Below are 22,100 nucleotides of genomic sequence, written 5' to 3' on the forward strand. Positions count from 1 at the left end.
TAATATCTCTGCATTACTGCATCTTATTGCAAACCAGGGGTCTGCTTTAAAATCGGAAAACCGCCTAATAAAGGTCTCCCTTCATGCGGTGCACGTGCCATGGCCGGCGCTGATCTCACCCCGCACCCCTGCCGTCAGCATTTTCCACTTGTGAAAAGGACAAATCAACAAAAAGAGGCATTTCTGTAAGTGATTCAGCGCGCGGCGAGTTAGCATATTGCCCAGAGAAATACGAAGAAATCTCATCTCCCCGAGGAGCGGGGAAGTGTATATTCTGTGCGCTACAATGAGCTGATCTGCATATTCCGAGTAGTTTATTTCCCAGAAGTCTCTGGGGGACCTCTCCCTAAAGAGCACAGACGGCTCTGACCTCTATATTTATTCCTCTTTTCACCAGAAAATTGCAATCACGAAAACCCGACTTTATTAGAAAGTGTCCAAATGTCTAGAGAGCAAAAAGTGAGCGGTAATTAAAGGAGCCGCAAAGGGCAAAATGCTTGCTGTAAGGTATAGGTCCCCGCTTTGTGACTGTAATAAGTGCCGCAGGGGCTCGCTAAGGGCTTCTCCTAGAAATTACCCCTACGGCCTATGCCCGGGTGACCATGCATAGTGAACCCGAGCGGACTTGATAAAGGTCAGCGTCTGTGACGGAGTTGTCATTCATTCGACACATGGAGATGGCAGGGTGTATCTATTTCGGGAGGGTACTTTGGAGGTTTGCAGTATATGGATCTGTAATATGGCACCCAAATAAATCTGTGAGGCCACATTGGATAGCTGTAATGTCATACAGAATCCTAAACTGTTCAGCTATTCCAAAGATATAAGGCCTTTTAGTGTTGATGTGAAGTAGGGCCTTCTAGCTAAGTGAGCGTTACACACAGTGCGATACGAGACCAAAGTGTTACCAGCCACTTGGCTAGCGGAACCTAATTGACAACAACACTATAAAGGCTTATATCTTTGGAATAGCTGAATGGGTTTTCATAAAGAAAACAGCAAAATGCTCAGGGTGATAGCGCCGATCAGATCATATAGGTCATTGGGATTTGAAGTCCTCTTTGAGCCCGTGTTTACATGGGATCAACCACTTTATACCAACAGTATAGTAAACCTCAGGATATGGGGCTTAAAGTGGTTGTTTTGTGATCAGGGTAGAGGTATCTATGGGTGAGCTTCTGACTGCTGGGACCCCCATGATCTAAGAAACTAGGTCCTGAGTCCCTGTCTGAATGGTATGGAGGACACTCATGTCCACTGTCTCTCCATTTTACTTGAAAATAAATACAGCACTCCCATAGAGTTGAGTGATGCATTGGTGGATGCCTCGCAGTTCCATTTGGGAAGGTGGGGTCCCAGCGATTGGACTTCTACTCCTCAGAGACTTATCCTCTATCTTGTGTTATGTCTTACGGATAGGGGATAAGTCTTCATAGTTTAACCCCTTTAACCGTACCCCATGCATGCCACTATTGACTAGATGTATTTAACTATCTTCATCGTTGGTCTATCTTCATCTTTTTCACTAGACCAAAATAGAACAAACCAGGGAACACTGTGACAATGACAAATGTCATGGTGAATGATTAATAGCTGTCACAATATCATCATTTTTGATACTGAGGTGCTCACAACCCTCCGGTTATATATAGATTTACAGCTACACGATGACCATGTGACACTGGTTTTTAGCAATGGGAAATAGGATACAAAGTTATTGAGCCCATTCTGTGGCCACCCCATTGGCCTATAACATGACCGGTCCTGTGCACGAACATTCGGAACCTGAGGAACACAATGTTTCCATGTCGCAGAACAATTTCTGTATCACCTATGAGCACATTTTTGAAAAGTAAAAATATAGGGGCCACACGGTGGCTCAGTGGTTAGCACTGCAGCCTTGCAGTGCTGGGTCCTGGTGTTCAAATCCCATCAAGGGCAAAAAACCATCTGCAAGGAGTTTATATGTTCTCCCCTGTTTGCGTGGATTTTCCATCCCATATTCCAAAAAAAGACATACTGATAGGGAAAAATGTACATTGTGAGCTCTATGTGGGGCTCACAATCTACATTTAAAAAAAAAAGTAAAAATATAGCAAAGACGAAACCCCGGTCAAAAATGTTCTGGATGACTGACAAGAACTAAATGATAAGGTTAAAGGGCCTGCATACGTTACAACAAGTTTGTGTAATGTTCCGATACATTGAAAAAATCAGAGACAACCTTGAAAAACTCCTCTCTTACTTCTACATTGTTGGGCCTAATCCGGAGCGGAGCGCGCGACTGGACGCCAGCACTGCACCGGCATTCAGTCGCGGCTACCTGCGTGAACTTACCCTGCATTGGATTTAGTTGGGTTTTTTTTTACACTATTTGCCCTATTGTTTTAAAATCCTAGTGATGGTGGCCCGTCGTCATAGGCTGGTCCGTAGACAGTGGAATGGACGTGTTACCTATTTCATGGCTCAGTCCTACAACCTCCATATGGATGTGTAAAATATACAGCTGTGTCTATGGGGCCACGCTACCTGTTATTAAGGACCTGTAATAGTGGATGGCACATAGACAAACAAATAATATTGTATGTATGATGCCTATGTGGGTTTCCACTCATCAAAGGGGGTGGCAAGCATGAGCACTGCCCCTTTAAATCCAGGATCTGACTATAAACCTTAACGTGGACATCCATTACAAAGGGAAATGGAAATTTAGTTCTTCTTTAGTCTTAGCCACGTGTAAGAAGTGGTCCAGCTGGCGTAGTACCGGAGCAGGTGTGTGCGCCATTCCCTATGTAATAGACCCTTCCCAGCAGCGTGGCACCCTGGGAGATGTAGTTCAGCACCAGCTGCGCTGAGAATATGTTCGCTGTCAGGGAACCCTCCTGTTCGTGCCAATACAACTGCTTCACCTTGACCTCGCTCCCCGGTGCTCAGACCTCATTTGTCCAATAAGTGTCTCTCATCGGAGGCGAGTTTATCCGCCGCCACCTTCATCTCATTGCCGGGTGAATATATAAACAGGACCCGGCACGCGTGCATTAGAGATGCGTGGTGCAGGGCTGCGGTCCTCAGAAGCCGGCGATCCCGGGATGATTGTGTTTGGCATTTCATTTCTTGCTGTCTGTTTTATTGCTGTATAAATGTTTCAGCTCTTACTAAAGGGCTACAGACGGAATACATTAACATGTAGATATCACAGCCCTGCCTCACCGCCGAAAATTAACCGAGCCAAAAATAGCCGCACAGATGGAAATCTGCCCGTGCGGTTTCATTTAATATTTCAGCAATAACATGGGGGAAAGGTTACTGAAGGCAGACGAGGTTTACATCAATAGGAAAGGGGTCACGGACTGAAGGATGGGGCGGAGGGTCAGAAGACAATAACAATAGAGATGGCCGATTCGTTACAAATTTTCCAAAAATTCCCCCAAACTTTTGGGGATTACTGGGCACGAATCACTATAATATTTTGGAGTATAATCAGAGGCCATAGAAAGGTGTGGAAAATAAGCGCCGATTCACCTACTGTCACCTCATTTTTGGTTGTCTTCTGGCCACTTAGGTGATATCACAGGCCCAGGCGACTGGAGTCTTGTATGCCAATAGTGTGCCATGACACCAGCATGACCCCACGTCATCACTGAGACCTCAGCAGTCCCCCAGGGCCTATGGGGTCACCAAGGAGGTCATAAGACAACCCCATGGGAGAGCCAAACACTGCAAGGGAACGCAGGAAAGGTCGAGGAAAGTGAATATCAGTGTTTTGACACTTGTGTTGAAACGCCATGATGTTAGAGCGCTCCGTGTGACCTCAGCATTGCCCCAGGGCCCATGATGTTGCCCAGGAGGACAGAAGACAACTAAAGAAGATCCCAATGGAGTGCAGGAGTATTCTCCCCATAGCAATGCAATTTGTATAAATTAAGAGGCAAAGAGAGGTACAAAATAGTCCCCTCTAAAACTAGGCAGAACACACAGGTTAGTAATACAGCCAGAGGGTTAAAAGGGTTCTCCTGCCATAAAATAGAGATGATCTATCCTTAGGATCAGATTGATAGGAGTCTAATACTCAGCTGATCCGGTGTCAGACCCTCGTGATCTGATCTGATATTGAGACCTACCCTAAGAATAGAGTAACTCCATGTTAAAGGGCTCTTGCAGGCTTATGATATTGATGACCTATGCGTAGGCTGTGCCTAGTATTACAGCTCAGTCCCATTCACTTGAATGAGACTGAGCTTCGAATGACCATGTTACCCTTGAACATGATGCCACAGGCTTGTGACTAGCTCTGCAGTCTCTTCATATGGCTGACTGGTGGGACTGCCGGACGATAGACCCCTCCACCAATCTGATACTTCAGTAAACCCCTATAAATGTTGTCTCCATCAGTGTAATAATATGATTTATTGTCCCAATAAACCTAAAATGAAAAATAAGTCAGATTTACAATAGGTGTTCATTAAACATTTCCTTCCCTATTGTTTCTATAGAATCAGTGTAAGCGGCGTAGTCTGATCCCGCCGTCATAGCCCGATCTATAGGATCTGTATTTGTATCTGACCTACAAAACGTACAATAAAGAACACATGAGAGGAGTACAGTGAGATATCGCCGGACTGAAGGATTTCATTATACAGTATGTATAGTCTGCACAGGAGCTGCAGAAATAAGACAGGAGGACATTTTTTAAGGAAGACCTAAGGCAACGTCGCCTTAGAGAACCTCTCACCACTTCTGTCATGTCAGTTTATACATTAATGAAGAAGAAATATAATCGCATACATCAAGACAATGATACAGCGCCTCTCTTGTACAAGGGCTGTGTGTGGTATTGCGCTGTAATACCTGACACAGCCCATGTACAAGGGTGGCGCTATATCTACATCAAGTTGGCGATTCTATATTAATCACATAATTGGATAAAAATGGAGTCGTTCTGACATATTGGGGGTTTATGTATGATAACAGAACCCCTCCCTGTGACAACTGGATGTGAAATTCACACTGACAAGCAATATAAATGTTTCCTTCTTGGAAGTAATTGAAGTTTTTGCCAAAGGTGACAAGCCATCAATGGTTTCCTTACTACAGGGAGCAAGCAAAAGATTACCCCAGGGCAAGAAGGCGGCTCGTGTGATCCCCGAACCTCAAGGTAACTCCTGTCACTCAAGTCTAAAGTGACTGCTCTAAATACTATACAATGGCAACGATCAGCGAGTGCCAAGACTCCCCCGCTCATAACCATCTATCTCATATCATTATATTCTATCTATATTACACAACCCCTATCATTTCGCGGGTCTGCTCTCCCCTTTAAGTCAGAGAAAATCCAGGAACAGCTGTGCTGATAGGAAGCGGTGATGATACAGCAGAGAGGAGTTTCCAATGAGGTTTAGATGAGTCCAGGTGGGTTACATGCACAGGAGAGCGCCTGTGGATACGTTATCAGTATAAAAAACACTGATGGGGCCAAAAAAAACCCCTTTAATAAGAATTAACATAGAACAAACTCTGCAATATATTACAGCAGGGGTCACAAACTCAACCAGGTAAATGGACGACACATAGAAGTTGATGGGCTGCACTGTTTATGATGGCCCAAAAGAGTAAAATAACCTCCATCAATGGCCCTATACAGTAAACTGACCTATACTAATGGCCAGTTACAATATGGCCGCCACCAGTGACTCCATTCAGTAAAATGTTCCCCTCCAGTTGTCCCTCATACAGTGGCCGGGACCCCATCACTGCCCTCATATAGGGGTGCTTATTAATATAGTACTTACTTCCCTGCTCCCCGGCCTCGCTCATCCTCTGCTCCACTGCTGTGATGGATCATGTGCGCCTACAGTAGGGAGGAGCAGGAGGGGTTGGGGAACGTAGAGTAAGAACTGCACTCACATCGCCTGCAGCTTGGAGGCCACAGGCTTAATATGCCTATGGCTTCCTGCTCTACCAGGTCATAGCTTCCTGCTCTACCAGGTCGGGGCTTCCTGCTGTACCAGGTCGGGGCTTCCTGCTCTACCAGGTCGGGGCTTCCTGCTCTACCAGGTCGGGGCTTCCTGCTCTACCTGGTCGGGGCTTCCTGCTCTACCTGGTCGGGGCTTCCTGCTCTACCAGGTCGGGGCTTCCTGCTCTACCAGGTCGGGGCTTCCTGCTCTACCAGGTCGGGGCTTCCTGCTCTACCAGGTCGGGGCTCCACTTCTCCCCAGTTCTGCAATACAGCTAAACTGGGGAGAACTGGCTGCATCCTTGCCATGCCCATGGGCCGCAGATGAAAGCCTCAGTAGCCAAAAGTGGCCTGTGTGTTTGACACCCCTTTACTAAAGAATATTTTATCATTATGTCCCTTTCTTACTACCACATTTTTAGTATATTTTGCGTCAAAATAAAATGTGTGACTTGTCTCATCATTTGCCAAATTGGAGTAAACCATGAGAAAAGTGGCCCCAAGCTTTGACACTGGGTACTAAAGTTTTATAACAAGACAGCCCCCTTTGAAGCCAATCACTTGCCGCTAGGGTCTGATCCTTATGGGAAGATTTACTAACAACCCATTAGATCTTATTGATGATCTCTCTAGTGGATTACAGTACAATAGAAGTGACCGTGCACAGAGTTGATGGACCCCCTGATTCTTAAGAACCCCAGTGTGACGTTGCGTGCAGAACCTACCTGACGTGTCTGTGCTGCTGTCTTTTTGCATCCTCTCCTAAGCGGTTCAGGGAAGGTGAGCGGCTCCGCGGTACTTGGGAATAGCTCCCAATAGTTTTCACAGTTCCATTTGGATTATTCTGCATCTGTTGCAATAGCTGTGGTGAGAGGCTGCGGTGTAAAGAGGCTGAGGCGGCGGACCACTCAGGGATGTTATTCACGTTCAGGTTGTTGTCGCTATTGGAACGGAGGAGAACTCGGGGTGCTGTCAAGGTGTGCTGTGGCCCCCTTCTCCGGTGAGAGTAGCTGGGCGCTTCCCTGAACGGCACTGCAAAAAAATAAGAATAGTATAAGCTATAGGACAGCACTAGGACCTGGCGCTGTCAGAACCCTCCGCACTGGGCACCATTCACATTACCCCATCATCCCATCCACTAAACACCTGCACTCAGCATACTTCTGACACAACCGGGCCAAGAAAGAAGGAAGGTTAAGTGACAACCCCTCGTGGGAGCACAGAAATCTAGTCGTCTGCTTTGACAGACGTGTGAAATTGGACAATTTAATGAAACGCACCGAGGGAACGCTCAGATTTATTCCATCTGACACTGGTAAATTAGCAAAGAATACCGCGAAGTTCTGTACGGATTCCAGCGCTAAAACATACGTCGTACACAAGGCTCTCCCTGGCGAGGGGTTGTAACTGTAATTCAAAGGGCGTCAGATATGTTGAGCTCCATTTATTTACAGAGCGGGAGGTGTAATGGATGGAGGACGTACATAGACATGTATAATAACTGTGACATCCATCTTATCTTTTGGATAGATGCCAGAAAAGTGACAACTGTGGGCTATCGTTTTGTCCATTGTGCATAATGTATAGGCAACCGTCACGGGTACCAGTTGGGGTGTTTGACCCCACAGTAAAATGGATCCATAGACCGCCCATAGAATGCATTCAATACAAAAAGAAACCCATGGATGTGTTCACATGACAAAGACTTTGCCTACATGAACAGTACAAGTGAATATAAAACACTTTGTAATATATTTTATAAAATAAAAATGCTTCTTTCTCCCTTCCTGCTGCTGGAGAGGGAAAGAGGCACACGGAGAGGATGCTGCAGCTTCTAGTGAGTGTTGTACCTCACTCTAGTGATGGATTCAGAGATACACTGGTCGGTACAATGTTCACCCTGCTGCTACTTCTCTTGTGTGTAAGCTAGACTTAGCAGACCAGGATCTCCTCTCCTCTGTGTACGGTGTGGGGCAGATATCATAGCAGCTAGTCTACATCTGCCAGCTCTGAGACAACTAAGAACTAGAGATAGAGTCTGCAGAGGGGAAAACTGCTAAAAATGGCAAAAACAAGTCAAATAATAGCAATGACTTCGCTTATACACAAGCACAGCAGCTTATTCTGCAGCATAACCTAATGAGCTCAATGCTGGTGGACTCACATGCTCATTCACTCTCCTCATAGCCAGGGCTCTGCTTTGGGATCCTTAAATCTCTGCAGGGCCGCCATTTGAAATAGATTTCTGCCTACGTGGTCAGGGAAGGAGTAGAGCCTCTACAGAACAATGCAGGATAGCGGAGAATAATCCTAATAAGAAGGGACTGTATGGTCAGAGGGGGAAGGAGACTGATTCTGTGCAAAGTCTCTGCAGTACATGGCAGTATAGCTGAGAAAGCTCCCACTACAAGGAAAGTATATAGGGGTGATAACGTCAGAGGGAGGAGAGCGATAAGTAAAAAGGGGCTATATTGTCAGCTAACAGAGGGGGAGAAGGCTGATTCTGTTCAGAGGCTCTGCAGTACATGGAAATATAGCTGAGACAAATACAGGGAAGTAGAAAGGGGCTATATTGTCAGCTACCAGAGGGAGAAGGAGACTCATTTTGTGCAGAGACGGTGCAGTACATGGCAGTATAACTGATAAGACTTTTACTAAAAGGAGGCTATATTTGCAGCTATCAGAGATGGGAAGAGAGCTATTCTGTGCAGAGCCTCTGCATTACATGGCAGTATAACTGAGAAGAATACAGAGAAGTAAGATGGGGCTATATTGTCAGCAATCAGAAGGAGAAGGAGACTGATTTTGTGCAGAGACTCTGCAGTTCATGGCAGTATAACTGAGAAGAATCTTACTACAGGGAAGTAAGAAGAGGCTATATAGTCAGCTATCAGAGGGAGAAGGAGACTGATATTGTGCACAGACTTTGCAGCACATGGCAGTATAACTGATAAGACTTTTACTAAAAGGAGGGTATATTTTCAGAGGTGGGAAGAGAGTGATTCTGTACAGAGTCTCTGCATTACATGGCAGAATAACTGAGAAGACTCCTAGTACAGGAGAAGAAAAAAGGACTATAGTGTTGACTGTCAGAGGGGAAGGAGACTGATTCTGTACAGCACACAGGGAGACACGTGAAAGTTAAAATAAATGAAATGGTTATTTTTGAAACTAGGAATATGAAAATTACTATAAAAAAAGCTCTTAACAGACTTTAGTATAAAAATTATTCATGGGAACAACACGCCTAGCTGCCGGGTCGTGTTCTACTGTAGTGAACAGAAAACAGAGGGGGAGCCAAGGCTTTAAATACTGTTTTATTCACTAAATAAATGAATGAATATATGGCAGCCGAATTCACCGGATGAATAGCAAGCTGCTGGTGTCTATACCCACTACACGCTCTATTCTCTGACACATAGCTTATTCGATTATCAACTGGGGGTTGTTTTTTTTTCTATAGAAAATTTGCTCTGAGCTCCTGGCAAATCTGCAGTGTAATAAACAAGTCAGAGAGATGGTGCAGTACTGAGGGATAAACACACTGGAGATGGAGAGGGGACGGGATCCGGCGACCAGTTACCAGTGGCACCAAGTTATATATAGAATCACACACATCCTCTCCGTGCGGCGTGGTGCCAATGACAGCTCAGTACGGGCGCCACTTGTTATAAATACACAGATGTGCTGCAACGCTTCCTTCACATTATACATGGAGATAAGAGATGTCACCAGAGCTGGACTTGGAGGCTTATAAGCTTCTGATCATTGAGGATCCGACCGCTAGGACCTCCAAATATCATAAGAAAGGGGGTCCGCCAGTCCCCTGTAAATGGAGCCATAATGTGCATGGATGACCATGGGTCAATTCACTTCTTCGTAGCCCAAGGAAACTCATGTACCAGGTTGTTCTGTCATCGGTGACAAGACTGACACCATAATGGAGGAGCAAAGGCTTTAACAATGGGGGTCTATTCATATCTCTGCCATGACCCCCGGTCTCCACACGTTGCACTTGGACGGATTTGTTTCATGTACACCAAACCTACCCAGTCTGAATTCACTGTCACCACCAATGTTATTCACATTTGGATGCAAAACCCAAATTTTTTTTTAAATTCTTGGAAGATTGAAGGGCATCACTTTGCACTCCTAACTTAGTAAAGTCTTAGAAGGAGACAGAAAATTCCCCATTGCTGAAAAAGCGTTTTAGTTGAAGACTAAGACCACATCCCCCCCCCCTCCCCAACATACACACACCCCGTATAAGGCGTATAAGGCTGCCCATGTAACAAAGTAGCCTCAGATAAGTAGCAATGTGCAAGATGGTGTGACAGACGCTTGTGCTTCTCCATATGGAAGGGCCGAGATATCCAACACTCTAAATAACAAACCGGTACATGCAGTATAGCATGTATACCAGTCTATAGCACATACAGTATATAGACAGGACAGTGTACAGGGAGAGAAATTAGTGTAATGGATGTCATAGTAGCGATGTCAGCAAAACACAGGATGGCAGATGGCTGGTGTTATAGTGTATGGAGCCTGTTATCACTGTGTGTATTATCCTGTACTGTGACATCACTGTGTGTATTATCTCTGTACTGTGACATCACTGTGTGTATTATCCCTGTACTGTGACATCACTGTGTGTATTATCTCTGTACTGTGACATCACTGTGTGTATTATCCCTGTACTGTGACATCACTGTGTGTATTATCTCTGTACTGTGACATCACTGTGTGTATTATCCTGTACTGTGACATCACTGTGTGTATTATCCTGTACTGTGACATCACTGTGTGTATTATCCCTGTACTGTGACATCACTGTGTGTATTATCCCTGTACTGTGACATCACTGTGTGTATTATCCTGTACTGTGACATCACTGTGTGTATTATCTCTGTACTGTGACATCACTGTGTGTATTATCTCTGTACTGTGACATCACTGTGTGTATTATCCTGTACTGTGACATCACTGTGTGTATTATCCCTGTACTGTGACATCACTGTGTGTATTATCCCTGTACTGTGACATCACTGTGTGTATTATCCTGTACTGTGACATCACTGTGTGTATTATCTCTGTACTGTGACATCACTGTGTGTATTATCCTGTACTGTGACATCACTGTGTGTATTATCTCTGTACTGTGACATCACTGTGTGTATTATCCTGTACTGTGACATCACTGTGTGTATTATCCCTGTACTGTGATATCACTGTGTGTATTATCTCTGTACTGTGACATCACTGTGTGTATTATCTCTGTACTGTGACATCACTGTGTGTATTATCTCTGTACTGTGACATCACTGTGTGTATTATCCTGTACTGTGACATCACTGTGTGTATTATCCCTGTACTGTGACATCACTGTGTGTATTATCCCTGTACTGTGACATCACTGTGTGTATTATCTCTGTACTGTGACATCACTGTGTGTATTATCCTGTACTGTGACATCACTGTGTGTATTATCTCTGTACTGTGACATCACTGTGTGTATTATCTCTGTACTGTGACATCACTGTGTGTATTATCCCTGTACTGTGACATCACTGTGTGTATTATCTCTGTACTGTGACATCACTGTGTGTATTATCTCTGTACTGTGACATCACTGTGTGTATTATCTCTGTACTGTGACATCACTGTGTGTATTATCCCTGTACTGTGACATCACTGTGTGTATTATCTCTGTACTGTGACATCACTGTGTGTATTATCTCTGTACTGTGACATCACTGTGTGTATTATCTCTGTACTGGGACATCACTGTGTGTATTATCCTGTACTGTGACATCACTGTGTGTATTATCTCTGTACTGTGACATCACTGTGTGTATTATCCCTGCACTGTGACATCACTGTGTGTATTATCTCTGTACTGTGACATCACTGTGTGTATTATCCTGTACTGTGACATCACTGTGTGTATTATCCCTGTACTGTGACATCACTGTGTGTATTATCCCTGTACTGTGACATCACTGTGTGTATTATCCCTGTACTGTGACATCACTGTGTGTATTATCTCTGTACTGTGACATCACTGTGTGTACTATCCCTGCACAGTGACATCACTGTGTGTATTATCTCTGTACTGTGACATCACTGTGTGTATTATCTCTGTACTGTGACATCACTGTGTGTATTATCCCTGTACTGTGACATCACTGTGTGTATTATCTCTGTACTGTGACATCACTGTGTGTATTATCTCTGTACTGTGACATCACTGTGTGTATTATCCCTGTACTGTGACATCACTGTGTGTATTATCCCTGCACTGTGACATCACTGTGTGTATTATCTCTGTACTGTGACATCACTGTGTGTATTATCCTGTACTGTGACATCACTGTGCGTATTATCTCTGTACTGTGACATCACTGTGTGTATTATCCTGTACTGTGACATCACTGTGTGTATTATCCTGTACTGTGACATCACTGTGCGTATTATCCTGTACTGTGACATCACTGTGTGTATTATCTCTGTACTGTGACATCACTGTGTGTATTATCCTGTACTGTGACATCACTGTGTGTATTATCCCTGTACTGTGACATCACTGTGTGTATTATCTCTGTACTGTGACATCACTGTGTGTATTATCCTGTTCTGTGACATCAGTGTGTGAGTTACCTCCATATAAAGCCAGAAGTACTACAACTACAAATGCTGAGATGTAGAAGCCTTCATCTTTCTGGATCGGTAGATTTAGCCCATTGTGTACTAGATGAACGTTTCTCATGGAGGAGATACTAAGGGCAACAAGACAAATTGCTCTACAGAAGGGACATAAAATCTGCCGTCTCATCAGTTTTGTACAATGTGGGTTAATGGCTTATTCTTAAGAAAGCAAAATGTGTATGGCCAAGCAGGACACATGGATCGGAGCATCAGTTGTCCAAGACGGACTGGTTACTGTGTATGTGCTGTAACCATCAGGTAATGAATAAATGGCAACCAGTCTGTCTCAAATGACAAAGCTGCCCAGACACTGACTGGCATTGAGCTGACAGCACAGAAGCTAACAAGAAGCTTTCCAACAGTATCAAAGCCTCTCTGCCAATCCGTATCTCCAGCAGATCTTCAGGTCTGGTTCTAATAACTCCGCTTACTGGGTTCCTACCCTTACTTCTGGCCAACAATAGATGAGAAACTCCTTGGGATTCATCCTATTAAGTCACGTCACGGTCAGCCGTGGTAATACAGATTGCCAGCCTATGCCTCTCAGGGATACTGGAGCGTCATCTGACCACCCGATAGCGCCCCCTCCCTTTATTCTCATGTCTTTGTAGGAGAAAAGCAAATTGTGACACTTGGGTCTCTCTGTGCCGAGATGCCTGTGGGGGCTGGAGTCATGCACTGGTAAACATTACCCATGGGAAGAGGGGACGGCGCCCTCCTAATTCTGACGCTCCGCAGGCTACAGGCTGCGAGACCCTACAGTATCTATCCGAGGTGAAGCCGAGGGGCCTTAAAGCAGCACAGACTCTTCATTCTAGGGGTCTCTGTGCCTGGTCCCCCCATCAATACTTCCTCACTATGTCCTCTCAGAAGTGAATATTTCATACACATAAAAGATGTTTAAGTCCTAAAAATGTACAAAAATACTCCAAAAATGTCACGTATGTGAATGCAATGCTAAATGATAAAAATCCTAGAAAACCCAAGGTCACAGCCGCCATCTTTTTGGGTCAGCCGTGCTGGTCTTTTGCGTCATGTGAGCACTGGAGGCTCGGGCTACGTTCCCATCTACGGCAAAAGCCATAGTTGCAGATTTTGTCGAAAATCATGATCAATGGAAACCCCAACGAACCCCATCATAGTCAATGGAATTTATTGGGTGCCATTGGTGTATATTGACTATAATGGGACCGTCAGGTATCATTGCATGTTGGCACCCCCTTACCCGCCCTGGGCATATCTCTGTCCGCCCTACACCCCATTGCCTAACTTTGTCCCTGCTGTCATACCATGCAAGAATATTTTAGTAGAGGAACCAACTTGGCTCTGCTGCACGGACCGCCTCAGCTCTGCTACATCTGTGTGAATAAATCTATTCCTATGAGTGTCTGTATACATAGTATCATATAAATAATATTACATTCTGGTTATAATTCTGCACAGAGTAAAAACTGACCATCTGCAACGTCACGCACCCATATACTCTATAAAACGGGGACAAGGACACCACCTTGAGGGACTTACAAGGCGATGGGTGACCTTCATAGTCACTATTATTTTAGTCCCGGGAGGGCCGAGGGCGATGGCGTCAGATCAGTACCTTACGTAGCAGTGGGCGTAGGGTGCAGCAGCGTGGCGCTGCAGGTACACAGTACATATAGGACAGATATCTTGCAGTGACACCATGTGATACGTGTAATAATTAGACTCAGCAGGAGATTGATGACTAATGATTAATCAAGAGCACTTTGCTTCTAAGTAATTAATTTGCCCAAAAAAAAATGTAAATTTTATTTTTTTTAAATTGCATAAATGATGTTTCAATGTAATTTAATGCCGTGTACATCAATCAGCCCCGACTCCTACCACACGAGTGTCACTCGAGACATCAGAGAAGGCTGGAACTCCTCCAAGTCAGCAAAGAGACACCCTGAGATGTCAGAGATATCAGAGCAAACGAGATCGCCAACGTCGACGACGACAGGTACAAGCAACCTGCAACCGACCCATTTTATTCAGCTGTCGACACTGACTCTTCGGACGTTATAAATGAGCTGCGTCTTTGCTGCGGTTTTCAATACAGTTGCATTTTTTACGGTCGATATTTCTTTTACACCATTGGATCAAACACCGCAGCAAAAAATGCACCCTAATAAATGGCAAGATACTGCAGAATGTTGTAGGACTACAGGTCCCAGCATGCTACCAGTAACCCAAGGTCAGAGACTACAGAAAATTTGTGGAACTACACATCCCAAAAAGGTGTCACTGCGGGACTATTATAATCCAAGGTTATAAAGAGGCGCCTAAGAACTACGTATGTGAAAGAGCGGCTGAGGAACTACAAGTCCCAGCAATCCGTTATCAGTCTGTTGTATTCTAATTGCCATCAGGTCATTGCGTGTCACACAAAATTCTTTGGAACCACAAGTCCCAGCGAGGCGTTACGAGCCCGTATCAGTTTCATCACCATGAGGTCATTCATGTCACAGAGCTTGGGTGGAACTACAAGTCTCAGCAAGGTGTCAGCCTAATTGGTGATATTTACAACGTATCAAATCACATGGAACTACAAGTCCCAGCAAACTCATTAGAATCGTAATCAGGTCGTTGCAGGTTACAGACCTGCTGTGGGACTACAAGTCCCAGCCCGATGTTACCAAGTCACGGCATGTCATGGAGCTTCTGTAGAACTACAAGTCCCAGCTAAGTGTCACAGAGCCACTATGGACCTACAAGACCTTCTTTCACCATCGCTCTATTACAATTACAAGAAGGTGCAAAGCAGCTCAGGAACTACAAGTCCCAGCAAAACCTTCTCTCTCCTATTCTACAAGCACAGTGTTACAATTCCACGACAGCTCAGGAACTACAATCCCCAGCAAGCCCTGATCAATTCACCCAATGCTCCTGAGCACGTATGGAACTACAGGTCCCAGCAAGCAATAACTTGGAGGGTTCCAAAATCCTTTGCTCAGCATCTCGTTGGTTAATTTTCAGATTTTCACCCGCCAGGTTGGAGGGCGTAGAAGACAACAAGCCCCTCTCTCCTTCCCCCACAATTCGATTCCCATTCAGAAAGAAGAAGCCTATACTACAATCCGCTGCTTTCCTGACAATCCGATGCAAAACCAGGACACCTAGAATCCAAAGGTGTCACAAAGTATCCGAAGGCGATGAGTCCTTGCAAAGTTTGATACGTGAAATCGCAAGCATTCGAGGAGCCCCGCTTACCCCCCCACCAGGCAGCCACTGCTTACCTTCCTTCTTTGTGAATGCACTAAACAAAGACTTCATCTTCCCTGGTGAGAGTGGCGAGGCGGAGCGAGGACGACTACTATCCCATCAGTTTCAGCTGCCTGCAGCCTACACTGAGGAGCAAGTTCCCGGGAAGTGTTGTAGAGCGAGCATTGCCGGGCATGTAGAACCCAGTACTCTGGTAGAGAGCCCACCCCATATCCTGTCTGTCAGCTGGCGAACGGCTGCGCGCAGACTGGAGACGCTCAAACATCTTGCGATCTTTCACAGAGTGAGTCATGTGAGCAGCTCGGGGTCTGATCCTCTGCTATTGTAAGGATTGTATCAGGCACCGCGAGTAGGAGCGAGCGGAGGGACAGGGTCGCACAATGCACATCCCACCTGCCACTATGAGGGCATGACCCTATACACAAAAGGACTGCATTCGAATAGGGCTGTATGCACACTTGCCGATTTTGATGGTGACTTTTGAATGGTCCCATTCATCTACATAGAGGGCGCCAATTTCTGCAAGCCCGACTTTGGATGAATGGAACGGGGTAGGAAATGTCTGCAGGGTGTGAATTCACTCAATGGGCAGTGAGGATTAGGTCGTATTCACATGAAGCCAATGGGTGGAATTCGTCAAGGCATCAGCTTTCGGGAGTAGATTTGACATCATGTGGCCCTTTCTTGCAGCAAAGATGCGCCACGTTTCCGCTTGCCACGTTGGGTGGAGGAAGCAGAGGTGTAACTAGAAGCTCCTGGGCCACAATACAAAGTCTATAATGGGGCCCTAGATACTTTGTAACATTTAGATTAGTGGTACATTTTATACAGCAGGGACTTTAGGGGCCCCCTCAGGGTCCAGGGCGCAGTATTGAGTATGATTAGGCCCCCGAGACAAAGCTTAGTTATTATAACTCGTGCCAGATTCCCATTCGGCCACACGGGCGCGCGCCTGATTTATTAGGGGCCCGGAGACTCTTGATAATTCCAGCACTCTTTGCGCCTGTCAATCCATAGAGAAGTAGTTCAATGGCCTTCCCGGTGTTTTGTAAACGGCCATATTTGACATTCATGCGGACAATGCCTTAGGCTAGGGCTATACGGACAACTTTGGCCGCAACTTCTGTTGCGTGACCCAACATTAGTCAGGGATCCCTGGATAAGGCCGAAACTCAACATCCTTATGGTTGGACTGTCTTCTCTTCTACCTAAGGTACTGTCTGAGCCTTGTGATGGAAAAATCTCAGACAATGGTTTGAGAATCAATAATCAACAATAATTGTGTCCATCGCTTTAAGAAGAATATATTCAGTATTTTCTATAGATTCATTAGAATGTCTTATTGTTCAGATAGATCTTCTCACAGTTTATAATCAAGGTCTTTTGATAAGAGTCTCCCATTGTCTGTTTTGCCCCCATTTACTCCCTTTGTCAGAGAATAAGATGGTGATAAGAGCAAGGACTTATTAACCCCTTCTCGCCGCTGACATTTTTCGATTTTCGTCTCCCCCCCACTTCCAAACCCCACCATTGGTCAGGCCTCTCTCCAAGGTGCTCCGATCTCTGGAATGTCCCATCTAACGTGGATTCACGCTGAGTAATCTACGGAAGGCGGTTAAGCGTCCGGACGCCAGCGCCGTCTGCGTCCATTCATTCCTATGGGAGCATCCTTTAATAGGCGCCGTTCCAATGATTCCTTCACAGTTGTAATTTTCTCTCTATCCCCCGCCATTGATGAGCAATCGGTGCTGTTAGTTTTGATGCCTGTTGTGTTAACTAGACTCTGCTCTGAGTCACACCCCTTGTCTGCTTCTGCCTGACACCACCCACTTGACATTAGAGAGTCTAGTTAACATATCAGGCACCAAAGCTAACAACACCGATTGCTCAGGAATGGCGAGGGCTAGAGAGAAAATTACAACTGTGAAAGAATTATTAGAATGGTGCCTATTAAAAGGATGGTGAGGGGTATCCTCGCACATTTCTGGCATATATTCTGGATATACCATAAATTCTGATAGCTAGAGATCCTGAGCAAATTAAAAAACTGGGGTCCTGAGACACCTTAGGCCCCGTTCACAAGGGGAGCAGATTGGTGGATTTTGGGAAGCCACGTCACTCCCGGGCCAAAATGCGCTTTCCACGACTGTCGCGGCTTCCCCCTCCGGAGTAGTCTCAAATGAATGGGCGGACTCTGGAGGTTGCTTCCGCGAGGCGACGCCGGGGTTGAATCAGCTGCGGAGTCTGCTTCAAGAAAGGACGGGCGTGGCGGCCTGGGGGTTTACATAGACCTCTATTGTGAGGGGACGGATTATGACATGCATTCAGCGCCATAATCCGCCCCCTCTTGGCCCGTGTGAACTAGCCCTTACTTGTGCGGAGAAGTATCAAACTGACCATGACTGGCGCCCAAACCACAATATCCCTACCCAACCTCATGTCCGACCTCTACCCACGTCCAATAGTCATCGTCAATGCAGAAAAGCGATCCCCAAGTGGAAGGTCCGCCATTGTCTTGGAGTATGTCCGTCCTGTGCAGTAAGACAATGCCGCCAATCGTTGCGGAGGCATTTTTGTACAGTAAACCATATGAATGTACCGACTTGACCTACATTCCAGTATGAGAAGGATCAGGCGGCAATTATCTCCCCCACAGTAATTATGATAAAAAGCAGCAAGAAGGTGGAAACAGGAAATTATTTATAAGCAAACAAGCCGTCAGCGCTGGATGTCAGGAAGTGTGAGTGATATAAGACGGGGATGCGGGAAACTCATCAGCCCGCGCCCTTGCTACCCTAACCAGCGTGTCCAAACCCATTAATCACAGAAGATTTCTGATTCGTCCAGATGGCGGAAAATGAATTATTTTAAGTGTGGCAAAGAAATGTGAGTATTTCCACGGCTTTACTTCTAATATATGAGCGGAGGAAATCCTCTGGTGACCATATGCCGTGTATATCATGTCACGGGCCGCAGTCATTTCTCCTGACGATTTCCTGGTTTCGTTACTTTCTGTATTTCTTTTATGTCTTTGTGTAATGAAGAGGTATCGCCCGTGGCCACCAATGTTCAGCTTGGGCTTGTAAAACTTCAGCTAAAATTGCATTGGTTCGCTCTGAGAAATACCGTCGTTCTTAAGACGTGATATCCATCGTAGATTCCTGCTGGTTCGGCGAGTCGAAGAACGTCATCGCCGTGTGCAGAATGATATTCTATCCGTTGATGTCAGCTCATGAGTAGCGCCATTAAGTTGTGTCAAAGATAGGGAGAGTTATGTCTTCTTAAATCTCAGTAACCAGACCCCAGTACCCAAATGGTGACCCTCAATCACTCTCTACCACTTAGGAGAATATGTCACCGCCTACACTACAAACTTCTTCCCCTTCTTCCAGGTAGGCTCCATTTATTCCTGGTGTCTAGCAATGATATAATGTAATGGCTTGCACAGGATTACTTCGCAGAGCATTATGGACATCCTACAGTATACATCAGCCCCGTAGACATTGAAGAAGCAGAATAGTGCCTGCTCGACTAGCGCTTCGTTGAAATAGCCGTCACCATTGCGGCCCCCAGCAATGAGACATTTATCAATGAGAACTGGATTTTGTCCCTGCAAATTATCCACCTGCAGATCTGGAAGTAAAATCTGAGTGTACATCAGAAGCCTCGGGGTTGATGCTAGAATGGAGCGGTTAAAAGTAGGTTCTCCCCAGCGTGGCATAGATCCAGTAGGTGACGTTGCCTCAGCTCGTCCCATCACAGCGAACACACCGTCCATCCTGGCATTTGTTGTTGCCATATGGTCCAAATGACAGTAAGTGGACACAGAGGGTGTTGCCTAGTACTGACAGTCACAGAAGGTCACATGGACATGGGGGCAGTCCCTCCTAATGGATCCACAATAGGTCAGAGAAAACCTAGTTTTCATGTGTAAAACCGATTACATTTTTATGTTACACCAGTTGCAAATGAATGAGACATCAGTGTTAGAGGAAGTAGCTAACTTCTGCTCTTATAGCTGATAGTGAGATGAAGTAGCGACCTTCTTTTATTGCTGTTAAACTGATGAAGTATCTAACTTCTCACATAGCTCGCAGAGACAGCAAGTAGCTAATGTCTCCTCTTATAGCTGGTACTGAAGGGAAGTAGCTAACTTCTTTAATAGTGAGTAGTTAGAAACAATAGCTGACTTTTAGTCTAATAGCTGACAAAGAGTACAAGTAGCTAACTGCTCGTCTTAAAGATGGAAGTGAGAGGAAGTAGCTAACTTCTCCTGTTATAGCTGGCAGTGAAAGAAAATAACCAACTTCTCTTCTAATAGCTGGCAGTGAGAAGTAGCTAACATCTCTTATAGCTGGAAGGGGGAGGAAGTAGCTAGCTTCTCCTCTTAAAGCTGACAGTGAGAGTAAGTAGCTAGCTTCTCCTCTTAAAGCTGACAGTGAGAGTAAGTAGCTAGCTTCTCCTCTTAAAGTGGACAGTTTGAGGAGGTAGCTAGCATCTCCTAATAAAACTGGGAGGGAGAAGTAGCTAGCTTCTTCTCTTAAAGATGGCAGTCAGAGGAAGTAGCTAGCTTCTCCTCTTAAAGATGGCAGTCAGAGGAAGTAGCTAGCTTCTCCTCTTAAAGATGGCAGTCAGAGGAAGTAGCTAGCTTCTTCTCTTAAAGATGGCAGTCAGAGGAAGTAGCTTACTTCTTCTCTTAAAGTGGACAGTGGGAGGAGGTAGCTAGCTTCGCTTAAAAGTGGGAGTGAGTAGTTAGCATCTCCTCTTAAAGATGGCAGTCAGAGGAAGTAGTTATCTTCTCCTATTAAAGTTGGCAGTGAGGGGAAGTAGCTAACTTCTCTTACAGCTGACAGCCTGGGACAAGACAATGAATTTCTATTGATCTACGGTACATTCTGAGCCTGAACATTCCCCACTACAGTCTTTCCCTATCTTAAATGTACAAGTCTCCACACAGGGGTCACTCTTTTAGCTGGCTACATTAGTAACACTGCAATGATTCCTCATAATGCTGTTACAAGAACCCACAATTATACCGTTAGGCTGTAATTTTACTAATAATGGCTATTTTGCAGTTGTTGTTTAGGAGGATTCATTCTCTTTACACGGCGTATAAACAAAAGCTCCCAAGTCCTTGGGTGTAGATTTAATTTTCAGATTTTTCCGGCTGGAGGACAGCAGGTACAGCGCTCATTTACATATATGCCATAAATGTGGATGTACACATTTTAATGATTGGCGCTTAAAGAGATCACAGATGTACGTAGGAGGAACATTCACAGAAGCCATCTCCAGCATAAAACACGCTAGCACACTATCCTAATGGATTAGCCCGGCATCCAAACACCAAAATATGTGCATCACCCCGAGGCTGCCACAAAATAGGTCAGATAGAAGGAAAGAATAGCAATTATAGACTGGAAAACTAGAAGGTGGAGGCACGTGCAGGTAGCCCCACCGGACTAGTGCGAAAGGGGAAATTTTTAAAAAAACAAACATTGTCTTTATGAGTAAAGAACCTATTCAGCAGACCTCACCTTACTGATACCCACCGCTCCCTATTCAGCAGACCTCATCTTACTGATCCCCGCCGCTCCCTATTCAGCAGACCTCACCTTACTGATCCCCGCCGCTCCCTATTCAGCAGACCTCACCTTACTGATCCCCACCGCTCCCTATTCAGCAGACCTCACCTTACTGATCCCCGCCGCTCCCTATTCAGCAGACCTGACCTTACTGATCCCCGCTGCTCCCTATTCAGCAGACCTGACCTTACTGATCCCCGCCGCTCCCTATTCAGCAGACCTCACCTTACTGATCCCCGCCGCTCCCTATTCAGCAGACCTCATCTTACTGATCCCCGCCGCTCCCTATTCAGCAGACCTCACCTTACTGATCCCCGCCGCTCCCTATTCAGCAGACCTGACCTTACTGATCCCTACTGCTCCCTATTCAGCAGACCTCACCTTACTGATCCCCGCCGCTCCCTATTCAGCAGACCTGACCTTACTGATCCCCGCCGCTCCCTATTCAGCAGACCTGACCTTACTGATCCCTACTGCTCCCTATTCAGCAGACCTGACCTTACTGATCCCCGCCGCTCCCTATTCAGCAGACCTGACCTTACTGATCCCCGCCGCTCCCTATTCAGCAGACCTGACCTTACTGATCCCTACTGCTCCCTATTCAGCAG

The 22,100-nt window shown here is 45.5% G+C and overlaps 1 protein-coding gene across 1 annotated transcript in view; it reads right to left on the minus strand.

The window, feature by feature from the left end:
* Positions 1–22,100, minus strand: part of SHANK2 (SH3 and multiple ankyrin repeat domains 2) — a 282,554-nt gene that overhangs the window by 141,061 nt on the left and 119,393 nt on the right. Inside the window, exon 11 of the mRNA XM_075281002.1 lies at positions 6,679–6,985. Coding sequence (XP_075137103.1) covers positions 6,679–6,985 — 307 coding nt within the window. The remainder of the gene's footprint in view (positions 1–6,678; positions 6,986–22,100) is intronic.

Source organism: Leptodactylus fuscus, chromosome 7 (genome assembly GCF_031893055.1).
Source record: "Leptodactylus fuscus isolate aLepFus1 chromosome 7, aLepFus1.hap2, whole genome shotgun sequence".
Lineage (NCBI taxonomy): Eukaryota > Metazoa > Chordata > Amphibia > Anura > Leptodactylidae > Leptodactylus > Leptodactylus fuscus.